The sequence below is a fragment of the Alexandromys fortis genome, unplaced genomic scaffold (genome assembly GCF_014885135.2).
Source record: "Alexandromys fortis isolate MF-2015 unplaced genomic scaffold, M_Fortis_MF-2015_v1.1 scaffold_321, whole genome shotgun sequence".
Lineage (NCBI taxonomy): Eukaryota > Metazoa > Chordata > Mammalia > Rodentia > Cricetidae > Alexandromys > Alexandromys fortis.
In genome coordinates, this window is record NW_026068200.1 from 873,974 (window position 1) to 885,948 (window position 11,975).

General features: G+C 35.9%; 1 protein-coding gene across 5 annotated transcripts in view; it reads right to left on the reverse strand.

The window, feature by feature from the left end:
• Positions 1-11,975, reverse strand: part of Phka1 (phosphorylase kinase regulatory subunit alpha 1) — a 134,321-nt gene that overhangs the window by 100,300 nt on the left and 22,046 nt on the right. For all 5 annotated transcript variants that reach the window (XM_050129895.1, XM_050129894.1, XM_050129893.1 and 2 more), the window contains exons 6-7: positions 6,374-6,454; positions 1,822-1,920 (exon numbers count right to left, since the gene is read on the reverse strand). In XM_050129895.1, the coding sequence (XP_049985852.1) occupies positions 1,822-1,920; positions 6,374-6,454 (180 nt within the window). The remainder of the gene's footprint in view (positions 1-1,821; positions 1,921-6,373; positions 6,455-11,975) is intronic.

The window sequence follows — 11,975 nt, forward strand, 5'->3', positions numbered from 1 at the left end:
TATACACTTCTGCTTGGTATCTTGATGTTTCTACTCAATTTGGAGCAGTAATCTCATCATCCCCTTCCAAATAACCTTCTGAGCATTTTTGGGTGCATTGTCCAGTTTTACATCTTTTTTCTGTTTTGTCATTAGACCTAAATTTAGTGCATGTGTGTATGTAAGTAATAAAAAAAAATAAAAAAAAAGTTTGTCTGAGGATAAATTGAAGAATTCTGGTTTAATGGCATTGGCAGAGGAGATTTCAAAACAGCCTAGTATAGATTCTGTTTCATGGTTATTAGTGTTCACTCTTATGCATGTCTATAATGAAAATCAGCAAGCTGAGCAAAGAAAAATACATAATGTACAGTTTGGGGAAAAGGGGGGGCACCAGGAAGTGTAATGGCACTTAGTTCAGTGTTAAGGGAGATAAAAAACTAAAAGAAAAGCCTGATGCTAAATAGAATAAAGAGAGTGGTGACCTCAGGTCAAGATCCCACCCAGCTAAGTTTCCAACTTGTGAAAAGGAACTAAAGAAAATTTTTAAGCAGTGAAGAAAACCACAGAAAAGAGAAAGCTCATGCAGATGTAATTGAATGAGATGTCCCAGCCCCAGCAAGCAGCAGAACTTGACAGCTTCAGTTATATGGTTCTGGCTTAAGAGCCAGGGATACAAGAAAGGGGTTGTGGAATTTCTCTTCACTGCTAAGGAAAGCCACGGAGGCCAGACATGTTTAGGGGTGTCCCTGAATGGAGGCCCAGAGAGGCCATTGCATGAAGTGGTGAAGGTGAAGCCTTGATTGTGTTGGAGATCCCAAGATGTTGGAGATGCCAGAGCTATGGGAAACCTGCCAAAGAGAATTGCTAACAGTGAGTGGAGCCAGTCCAAGAGAGAGAAGTGTGTTACAGTCAACAAAGCTAGAAGGAGTTGGAGATCAGAAGAACATTTTGACATCAGACATGGAGATGTAGTTTGGAGTTTGCCCAGCTTGTTTTTGGTCTTGCTTTAATCCAGTATTTCCTCACTGCATTCCCTTTCTCCCTTTTGGAATATAATGTATATTCTGTGCCATTGTATGTTGGAAGCATGCGATCTGTTTTTTTTTTTTTTTTTTAATTTTGCTTTTACAATTAAGAGATTGCCAGCAGTCTCAGAAGGGATTTTGGACTTAGGCCTTTTAAACAGTGTTGTGACTACTATAGACTATGGAGATGTTCAAAGATGGACTGAACACAATGTTGAATTATCTTATGGCTACAAGCTTATGGCAGTCAGGGAGTGAAATGTGGTGGTTTGGAGAGGAATGGCTCCCACAGGCTTATATATTTGAATTGGTCAGCAGGGAGTAGTACTACTACAAAGGATTAAGAGGTATGGCCCCATTGAAGGAAGTGTGTCATTAGAGGTAGATTTTGGGGTTTCAGAAGCCCAAATCAGTCCCTGTATCTCTCTCCCTCTTGCCTATAGATCCAGATAAAGAACTCTCAGTTACTTTTCCAGCAACATGTCTGCCTGCATGATGCCATGCTTCCCACCATGTTAATAATAGACTAAAGCTTTTGATACTTTAAGCAAGCCCCAATTAAATGCTTTTTTTATGAGCTGTTGTAGTCATGGTGTTTCTTCACAGGAACAGCACATTGACTAAGACAAACATTATCTATCTTATAGCTCGTGCTAGTATCAGGTTTATCTTAGTATAGAATGGTTGATAAAGATGTTTCTGATCACATGGTAATAATACCGTGATGAACTGCTCTCTTTAAGCTAAAGCCTGTGCTAAGTCTGAATCTGGGCAAGAATAAAATTTGCGATTCCATGGTCCATTATTTCCTTACCTGGCAGTGTTGTACTTCATCAGCCAGGACATGGATAACTGATTGTGGCCCACCTTTCACACCAAACAAGTCTAATTCATCTAGTGCTTCCAGGGCTGCCTGTAAGAAGCAATGGAAGAAAGGGCAACGTCAGTGGCAGAACACATATTTAGTATGTGTAATGCCCAGGGTTCAAACCCCAGAACCAAAAGAAAAGAAAAATCAAGAATGATAGATTTATTTTCTTCTTAGTATCTTATCAATGTTACATGATGTTGCCTTTGATTATATTTAATGGAACAGAAAATAAAATAACATTTTTATTCCTAGGAGCTTATGAATTTTACTTTGTCTCACATACTGCCCAAGGGAAAATTAAAATTGAGTTCGCATCACTATCCAGTCAAGTAGTGTGCTTTAAAAGAGTAATCTGAACATAGTCTATGGATTTATAGGGAATCATTATTTCAGCAGGGAAGCTCCAACTAAGATACTAGCACATAAGAAATGCTAAACAGCCAAGCAGTGGTGGCACATGCCTTTAGTTACAGTACTTGAGAAGCAGAGTCAGGCAGATCTCTGTGAGTTCGAGGTCAGTCTGGTCTACAGAGTGAGTTCCAGAAAGTCAGGACTGTTACACAGAGAAACTGTCTCAAAAATAAAAACAAAAAAACAACAAAAATGCTAAACACTGACATAGTCAGACCCTGTCAAAAAAAAATGAGAAACAAATAAGTACATGTTAAAAGTTGTATGGCTGCAAGATAATACATGAATTATTAGGCACTGACTCATAGCTGAGTTACCATAGAGAGGCAAATGTCCTAAAAAGATACTATATTTAACTTTTAAACAAATGCTATTAGTTCGTAATGCAAAGGAAAAGTTTTCATGTTTTTTTTTAAAATATACACCGTGTTTTCATAGATTGTAGTGATTCTCCATAGTAACAGATTTGCAAAGTTATTCCTCATGTCTACCTAAATCTTTGAACACCTTGATCATTTAAATTTTTCCCCTTCCCTTTATCCTAGTCATCATCACCAGGCTCTACTTTGAGAGGTTGATTTTTTAATTTTAAATATAAGTAAAATCATGCTTTAAGAAAATTGCCAAGTGTGGGGGCATATGCATATCTGAGACAGAAGGACTGGAAATTTGAGGCTGTCCTGAATTATATTGTGAGATTCTGTCTCATGATGTGGGATTCCCCTCTATATGCTGTGAATATGTCTTATTACCACTGGTTAATAAAGAAGCTGCTTTGGCCTATGGCAGGGCAGAATAGAGCTAGGCAGGAAAACTAAACTGAATGCAGGGAGAAAGAAGGCAGAGTCAGGCAGACGCCATATAGCTGCTGAAGGAGAAAGATGCTGGAACCTTACTGGTAAGCCACAGCCTAATGGCAACACATAGATTAACAGAAATGGGTCAGTTTAAGATGTAAAAGCTAGCTAGGAATATGCCTGAACCATTGACCAAACTTTGTTGTAATTAATATAGTTTCTGTGTGATTATTTGGGTCTGGGTGGCTGGAAAACAAAAGCTGTCTCTGATTACAGTCTCAAGAGAATTTTTAGAAATTATTAATTTCTTGCTTTTCTATATGTGTTTCTGATGACAAAAGTAAAACATACTTTAATTTTTGAAAGAACATTTATTTTGTGTACACTGGTGAGGCATGCTCATAGAATTCCTTATTCTACCATGTGGGTTCTGGGAATTGAACGTAGGTCATCAGGACTGGTGGCAAGCACCTCTACCTGCTAAGCCAACTCATCAGTCTATTAATATTTCTTTTAATAATACTATATGAGCATACATGTGTGTATGATGTGTATGTTTGAGTTCAGGTCTGTGTGTGCCATGGTGCATGTGTGAAGGACAGAAAATGACTTGTAGAATGAGTTGTCTTTACTTTTACATGGGTTCTGATATCAAACTCAGGTGGCTAAGCTTGCATACCAAGCACTTTTACCCATGGAGCTATCCATTAGCCTACTGCTAATGTTATTGATGTTTTCTATTAGTTTTCTCCTTTGGTATCTTGCTTTTAAAAAGTTTTTTTCTTGCTTGAAAAAATTTTTAACTTTTTTGATATTTTTAAGACATAGTCTCATGTAGCCAAGGCTTGTCTCAGATACACATAAAGTCCAGGCTGACCTTGAACTCTGATTCTCCTGCCTCTGCATTTGAAGTAATAGGATTATTAGCATGTACCACTGATATTAGCTGTATCTTTTTATAATTAATATAGAATATAAGTTTTTCTTTGTTAAAGAAACTATTTTGGTATAATATTGTCTCATATGATTGTAATAAAATAAATTTGGTTATTTACTAATTGCTGTAAACCTAGGATATCTTTCATTTTGTTATTGTAGAAATAGCACTTTGATAAATATCTCTTGCCAAATTGCAAATATTTCGAGGTCATGGTTGGTATTTCTAACAATATCTAGCACACAGAATAGCAGGCTTATTGTTCAGCTATCAAATAATTATTTGTTTTCATTTTGAAATATTTAAGCATTAATTTCTTGAAGTAGAATCACTATGCCAAAGGGTATGGAAAGTTTTGAGATGCAATGTTAAATATACATACATATATGTGTATATATAATTTACCAATATAAATTATACTAGCAGTACATGACAGTACTCTTCTTAATACAAAATATCTTAATTTTCTACTTTGATTTTAAATGTTCTGCTTTCACTTGCTTTAAACTTCCAATAAGGTTAGATATTATCTCAAGTATTTATTGGTTATCTGTATTTCCTCAATTATGAGGCCAGCCTGATCTTGTCTTGGGAGCACGAAGTATTTCTGGGTGGTTTCCGTGTAAAAATAACACCTAAACTGAGAGACTTAAGGATAAGTAGAAGTTGAGCAAGCACCAAAAACTCATTAACAGAATGGGAAAGAATAGCAAAACTACAGTAGATTAAGCTACTAGGCAACACCTTAGTGATCAAAGACAGAATCAATGGTAATGGGACAAATTTATATCATGCATTTTCTGATGACAGATGATGGATAGTAGTGCCTTTGTGATGGTCTTCCTAAAAACACATAACCTGAGTCATGAAGAAGTACCACACGAAATAAAAGTATTGGTTTGAAATACATAGAATAACCAGTTTAGAGTTGGGTAGCAAAGAGTCAAGGGGCATGGAGCTGTGTGGGAAGCATGGAGTGGGGTTGCACACATGTAATTCTTGGAAGGCAACGGCAGAAGGATCAGTTCGAGATTACCTCTAGCAGTATACTGACTTTATGGCCATCCTGGTCTATGAGATATTACCGCAAACAAACAAAAAGTGAAGTATTAGAAGTGGTAGTACACACCAATAGTAGAGTGTATAGGCAAAAGACTCCAACCCTAAGACCAAACTAAGCCAATCAACCAAACAAAAACAAGTGTGTATTTTTCAAAAACGCAGGGTCAGCAAAGTCAAGACTATTAAGTATTGTGCTAGACTGGTGGAGCTAAAAACTGTTACAACAAAATGTGACTTGTTAGCCTGGTCTGGATACTGTGTTGCAAGGATTTTTAAATTATAAATGACACTGGGATAATTTTAAAACCTGAATATGTTCTGTGTTATGTATAATCACTTAGTTCTTGATTTTGGTCAAACCATGGTTACAAGACTATGAGAAAGTTCACAATGAAGTGTTGAGTAGCAGTAGTTCACTGTGCCTGTAGTTTGTGCATTTTCAATTAGCTCAGAAAAGTGTGTGTACCTGTGTGGGCATTTAAGTGTACATACGTATGTGTGTATAATCAGGAAGAGGGAAAGATAAACAAATATTAGTAAACCTTGCATGAATGATACATAGATTTTATCCATGATATTCTTGAAACTTTACTTTACTTTAAAATGATTTCAAAATAAAAAGGAAGGAGCAACAGATGGAACTCAGCAGAACACTTTACTTTGCCTAACTTAGTTTTAAACTTTCAGTATCATTATGAAATAACACAGCATATATTGTATTCACTTCTTTTTAAAAATCAATTCACATCTTTCCTAAACATTTAGTAGGAGTGATTGAGCAATCACATTTATCATAATAATGTCTGAACTTACTCCTGTTATCCTATTTTATAAATTCTTACTGTTTCTAGAGAAAATAAGAGCTAGTAGAATGAAAAGACATGGTCAAGTGGAAAGGTGAGAGTGATATGGGAGACAGAGGAGAGTAAAAGGGAATGGAGGATTCCGAGTTTGCTATCTGATACCAAGCTTGGTGGACTGGACTATGCAGGGACAAAGAGCTTCTCTTAGTTTGTTCAACGGCAAAGATAGTGAATATCATTTTAAATTTGTTGTCCTTGTAGGATATATAAACAGAGACGTGCCACAAAAGCAATATGGTATCAAATCTGGAACTCACAAAAAGCTTTTGATACTATTTATTCATAGTTTCATGGAGGAATTTGAATTTTGTCTGCGGTTTAAAGAACAGTGTGATAGGTCTGCATGTACACTAAAGTTTTATCTGTGACAAAGGTAAACCAGACTCCACTGACTAAACTTGGTAAAAATAAGAAATATAATGTACCTTGGCCATTCCAACTGAACTCGCATTCAATTCTGAGATGCCTTGGTTGGTCTTGTCTCCACGTTCCCATATCCCAAAGTCCTGGCATAAAATAATCAAGATATAACTTGAAAATCATAACCACTAAACATTTACTAGATATATAATCCGTAAATAAAAACCCATCAATAGGAGCAAATTTTACACACACACACACCTCAACATTGGCTATTAAGGAATTCACGGTGACTTAAATTGGGGTCTCTGAGAAGTTGGGTGTTGACTGGGGTTTCTGTCCCACCAGATCCAACATTCGTTTAGGCCCAAATAAATACACAAAGGTCTACATTAATTATAAACTGGTTGACCTAGTAGCTCAGGCTTCTTATTAACTATTATAACTTATATTAGCCCATTATTCTTGTCTGTGTTAGCCACGTGGCTTAATACCTTTATCGGTGAGGCAGTCATATCTTGTTTACTGTGTCTGGCTTCCTCTGTGTCTTGGTGACAACTGCAGATTGAAACTTCCCTCTTCCCATAATTCTCATTGCCCTGCCTCTACTTCCTGCCTGGCTGCCTTGCCGATACTTCCTGCTTGGCTACTGTTCAATCAGCGTTTATTTAAAATATAAAAAGTGACAGGGTACAGAACATTGTCCCACAGCAGTTAAGGGGGGGGGGGTCTCTTCAACACTTAATCAGAAAGTCTGAGAAACAGAACTCAAATAATCTAGAAACACTTCTCAAGTTTTCCCCAAAGGAGAGTCCCATAAAATCTAGCACATGGAAGCTAAACAGTAGCTGGTATTTTATGTCAAACACACATTCTAATCTTACTCACATGGTACTAAAAGAATATACAATAAATGCATAATCTTCCTTAATCCTTATATTTTACAGATGATGAAACTGAATTACAAAAAGACGATAAGTAACTCACCCAAAATCCTACAGATGATAAGTGACAAAACCAAGAGATGATTCCAAGGAATTTCACTCCAAAATCTACTCCTAGACATAACTGTACACATCCCATTGGTAATTTAAAAATATTTAAAATTAATTTTAAAATATTTTATTTTGAAATAACTTCAGAATTAGACAGAAATTACAAAAAAAACACCACAGAGTCCCCCAATACCTTTAATTTAGTCTTGCCTAATGTTACCATTTGAACATAACCACAGTACACTTGTTAAAGTTAAGAACTCAATCAACTAATTGAGCTAACTATGGACTTCACATGCCTATATCTCTCAGGAGTTGGGATTACAAGCACATGCAACCATGTCTGACTACCACTAACTGTCTTTTATACTTTCCAATATTCTGTCATTCCTGCCATGCCTCCTTAATGACTTCCAATCAATAGTGGTTTCTTAAATCTGTCCCTTGTGACCTTGACACTAAGTAAAATCTAGTAAAAGTCATGTAAAGCATATAGTTAGGTTAGTGCTGGCTCTTTCCATTTTATTTTTCCTTTTTTTAATTAATAAATACTTTGAGAAACAGTTCAAGACTATACAACTATCACCGGGTAGAATTGTTAATGGTTGCAATCCTAAAATGAGACCCTGTCTCAGAAAAAACCAAGTTAAAGATCATGCAAATAGCCTGCTTCTCCTTAAATGACCACTGACTTCTTCAGCATCCTTCAAATGCTTCTAGAAATGATGCTGTACTGTTTTGATGATAACTTTGATTTATTTTCCTTATTACTTTTACGGTCATCAATTGTAATCCTTCTCCAAAGAAGACAGTTCATTATTCCTTGCTTTTTTCATTTGTTTATTTATTGGTGTGTATGCACATGTGTATGCATTCATTTTACAGCACATGTGTGGCAGTCAGAGAACAACTCTCTGGAATTGGTTTTCTTCTTCTACCTTTAGATATGTTACAGGTATTGAACACGTTATCAGGCTTGTATAGCAAGCACTTTGTCATCTTTCCAGCCCTTTATTCAGTTATTAATATTAGTATATCTTTATGGATACTTAGGCTTTTGCTGGTTTATAATGGAATACTATCACTATTTTGTTGCTTACATTTTAAATTGTTCAGGTATGTTCCTAGGCCTTTTATTTATATGTGTCTTGTGCACTTTTGACATTTCCTATTCCTCACTGAGCACTTCTGTAGTGTTTGGCTTCAATCTCATCGTCAAAAATGTACACTTTTAATCCCAGCACTCAGGAGGCAAAGGCAAGCAGACCTCTGAGCCTGATGTCAGCCTAATCTATAAAATGAGTTACAAGACAGTCAGGGCTACATAGTGATACCCTGTTTCAAAAAAGAACCAAAAATGTATTAAATACATCAAGCCAAAAAATGTGCCAAGTTTAGAGAAAGAAATGATCATGTAGATACAGGAGGCATTTAGAATGCCAAACAGACAAGACCAGAAAAGAAAACTTTCTATATTATATTATAGTTAATATTAAGTATACAGAACAAAGAAAGAATACTGAAAGCTCTAAGAGTAAAGTACCAAAGCACATATAAAGACAAACCCATTAGAGTAATAGATTTTACGACAGAAATTGCAAAAGTCACAATGACATGGAATGACACATTTCAAGTTCTAAAAGACAATAATCACTAATCTGTATTATATCCAGCACAAGTTAAACTTACAGGATAAAGAAAAACTTTCCATGATAAACACAAAGTAATTTACAACTGCTAAGACGGCATTACAGAAGTCTTAAGGAATCCCATACACTGAAGAAAAAGATTACAACCATGAGGCCACAGGAAAGATTATATACTAGAAGAGTGAATAAGCAAATAAGAATTAGGAAAGTACAAAAAAGACAGGAATTAATATACATCTTTCTGATGTGGGATTCCCCTCTGTATCCTGGGAATATGTTTTATTACCATTAGTTTGATGTGGGAGTGTCATATATCAATCTGTTGAGGCTAGAACTAATGGGCCAAGCAGTGTTTAAATGAATACAATTTGTGTGTTGTTATTTCAGGGCATAAGCTAGCCAGGCGGCTGGGAGCCGGGCAGCAGGAACACAGCCCGCAGCTCCTTCAACATTAGTTTAAAAAGAAGCTGCTTCGGCCTATGGCAGAGCAGAATAAAGCTAGAAAGGAAATCCGAACAGAGATATATAGAGAAACTAGGTGGAGTCAAGGAGATGCCATGTAGCTGCTGAAGGAGATAGACACTGGAAACTTACTGGTAGGCCAAACCTCATGGTGATATATTGATTAATAGAAATGGGTTAATTTAAGATGTAAGAGTTAGTTAATAAGAAGCCTGAGCTAATAGGCTAAACAGGACTGTAATTAGTATAGTTTCTGTGTGATTATTTGGGTCTGGGTAGCTGGAATAAACAAGTAGTCTCCACTTACAAATGGCACCAATGTGGGGCAAAAAATTCCACATAAAACCTAAGAAAGTTTAAAAAAGGCGTTTAGACCCAAAAAAAACAGGAGTCAATTGGAGCTTCGTGGTAGCTGCATTTTTTTTTTTTAGATAGGCTGGCTACAAGCAGAGGTGTGGCTCCTTTAAGAAAAGGCTTCCTGATACATTAGCAGCAAAAACTGCATGGTTTTTGCTGACAGCACATGGAGCACATGGCTCTGGCTCTTTTGAGAGTTCCTGCTATAGAGAACTTAAATGGGGTTTGTGAGCAGTGTGTTACAAATTGCTTAAATACCTGCTGTCTTCCTGGAGCTGGGGCAGTGAGCATGGTTAGCAGAGTAGGCAGTGAACATACCTCCACCATGATGGATGGGGTGGAGCCAACAGACAGAGCCATGGAGTTGGTCTTAGCCATGCTTGCTTAGTATTTTTTTTTAAAAAGGTGCTTTTTGTCAGAAAAGTATTTAAGATACACAATTGGACAGACCTCTAAATGAGACACAGTGTGTTTAAAAATGTACATAGACTTGAGAGGGAGGGAAAAGAGTATAGACAGTTATAAAACAGTAAAAGTAATGTGAGTATAGACAGCCAGAGATTAAAAAAATTAACAATTAAAAGTAATAGAGTAAAAAAGGACATGTAAAGATGGAAAATATACAAAGAGTCTGGGTTATGTATATTATTGTGCTTTCTTTGAATTTTCTTATGTGAAGGAGCTAAGTACACAGAGACATTTCATTGTACGGGCTGCTAAGCTAAGCCAACATATATATTTTACAAGTATCTTTACTTCAAAATTTGGGTTTAAGGATTCTTTGATTTAGAAAAGAGGTTCTCTTTTGTTTCCACAGAAGATGAGAACCTGGGAATTCCTTCTGGGCTATCGTGGTTTGATGGAACAAGAGCCCCCAAAAAGTCTTCATGAACCCTAAAAATACTTCACCCAACAAATAGCAGGAAGCAGTTTGGAGAAAAAAATGCCCAAATTCTCAAAATGATTGCTTATAAATGTGTGTTGTCATTTAAAGGGGGTTGATTATAAGTGGTTAAATGGTCACAGTTAATCTCTTTCTAACAAGGTGGGGGAGATATGATATAAAGATGAATACTTTGCATTAGTACAAATTTAAGGTCAATTTATCATACTATGTATATGTATATCTGTTCTTGTTTAAGGTATTGTGTTTGTACAGCTCTTTTTATTTTTTATTTATTTTTTGTACAGCTCTTTTTAAATTGTAATGTATAAATAAGAAATACAGATTAATAGTCATCTATAATAATCAAACTTTTAGTCATGTTAGTTAGATTTTCTAGATATACAGAGATATATTTCAGTTAGATAATCTTTAATACTTCAAAGACCTACAGAATACGGCATTTAAAATGTTTTAAGAACTTAAGACTTTTCTCAACAGTGAGACATGTTTGCTTCTGGCTGTACCATTTTCTTCAGAGAGGTTGATGGGCATTGAAGAAAGTCATGGAATTTGCCTTCAATGTGACAACACTGGCAAGAAACTGCTCTTGCCTGAACTGCTTGAGAATATGCTGTATAAACTGGACATGTAGGACCCACAGAAAAATGATTGCTGAACTGGCCTAAAAAAGGTTAGACAGTCCTTCAGGGCTCCTGCTTCATGAAAGAATCTGCCAGACATTAAGCAGAACACAGAAGAAAGTGTCTGACAAACTGGCAATATCAGTGAAACAATCTTTCAAATTTCTTGCTTCATGGAAAAATCTGCCAGATGCTATGAGCCTATAAAAAAAGAACTTTGGGTGACTGTCCAAGCAGTAAGATGTCTCTGTCATTTCTAGAACTTTGGAAATTGCTACAGTACACTTCCTGTTTACTTAGATATTATATTGTTCTGGGGTCTTTGATGGAGTTGAAGATAGAGTTTTCCTTAGTTATAATAAAAGAAAAATTAGACATGAAACTTTAGACTCACAAAGAAATATTGTAACTATAATTATTGCTTGATACCTGTTTTGTTATATGTAATTTTACTATGTTAAAGTTAAAACCTTCCTTTTTATTTACGCAGAAAAGGGAGATTATGTGGGATTCCCCTCTGTATGCTGGGAATATGTTTTATTTATTTTTATTTTGGGGGGGATATGTTTTATTACCATTGGTTAATAAAGAATCTGCTTCGGCCTATGGCAGAGCAGAATAAAGCTAGTCAGGAAATCTAAACATAACTATATATATATACATATATATGTATGTAT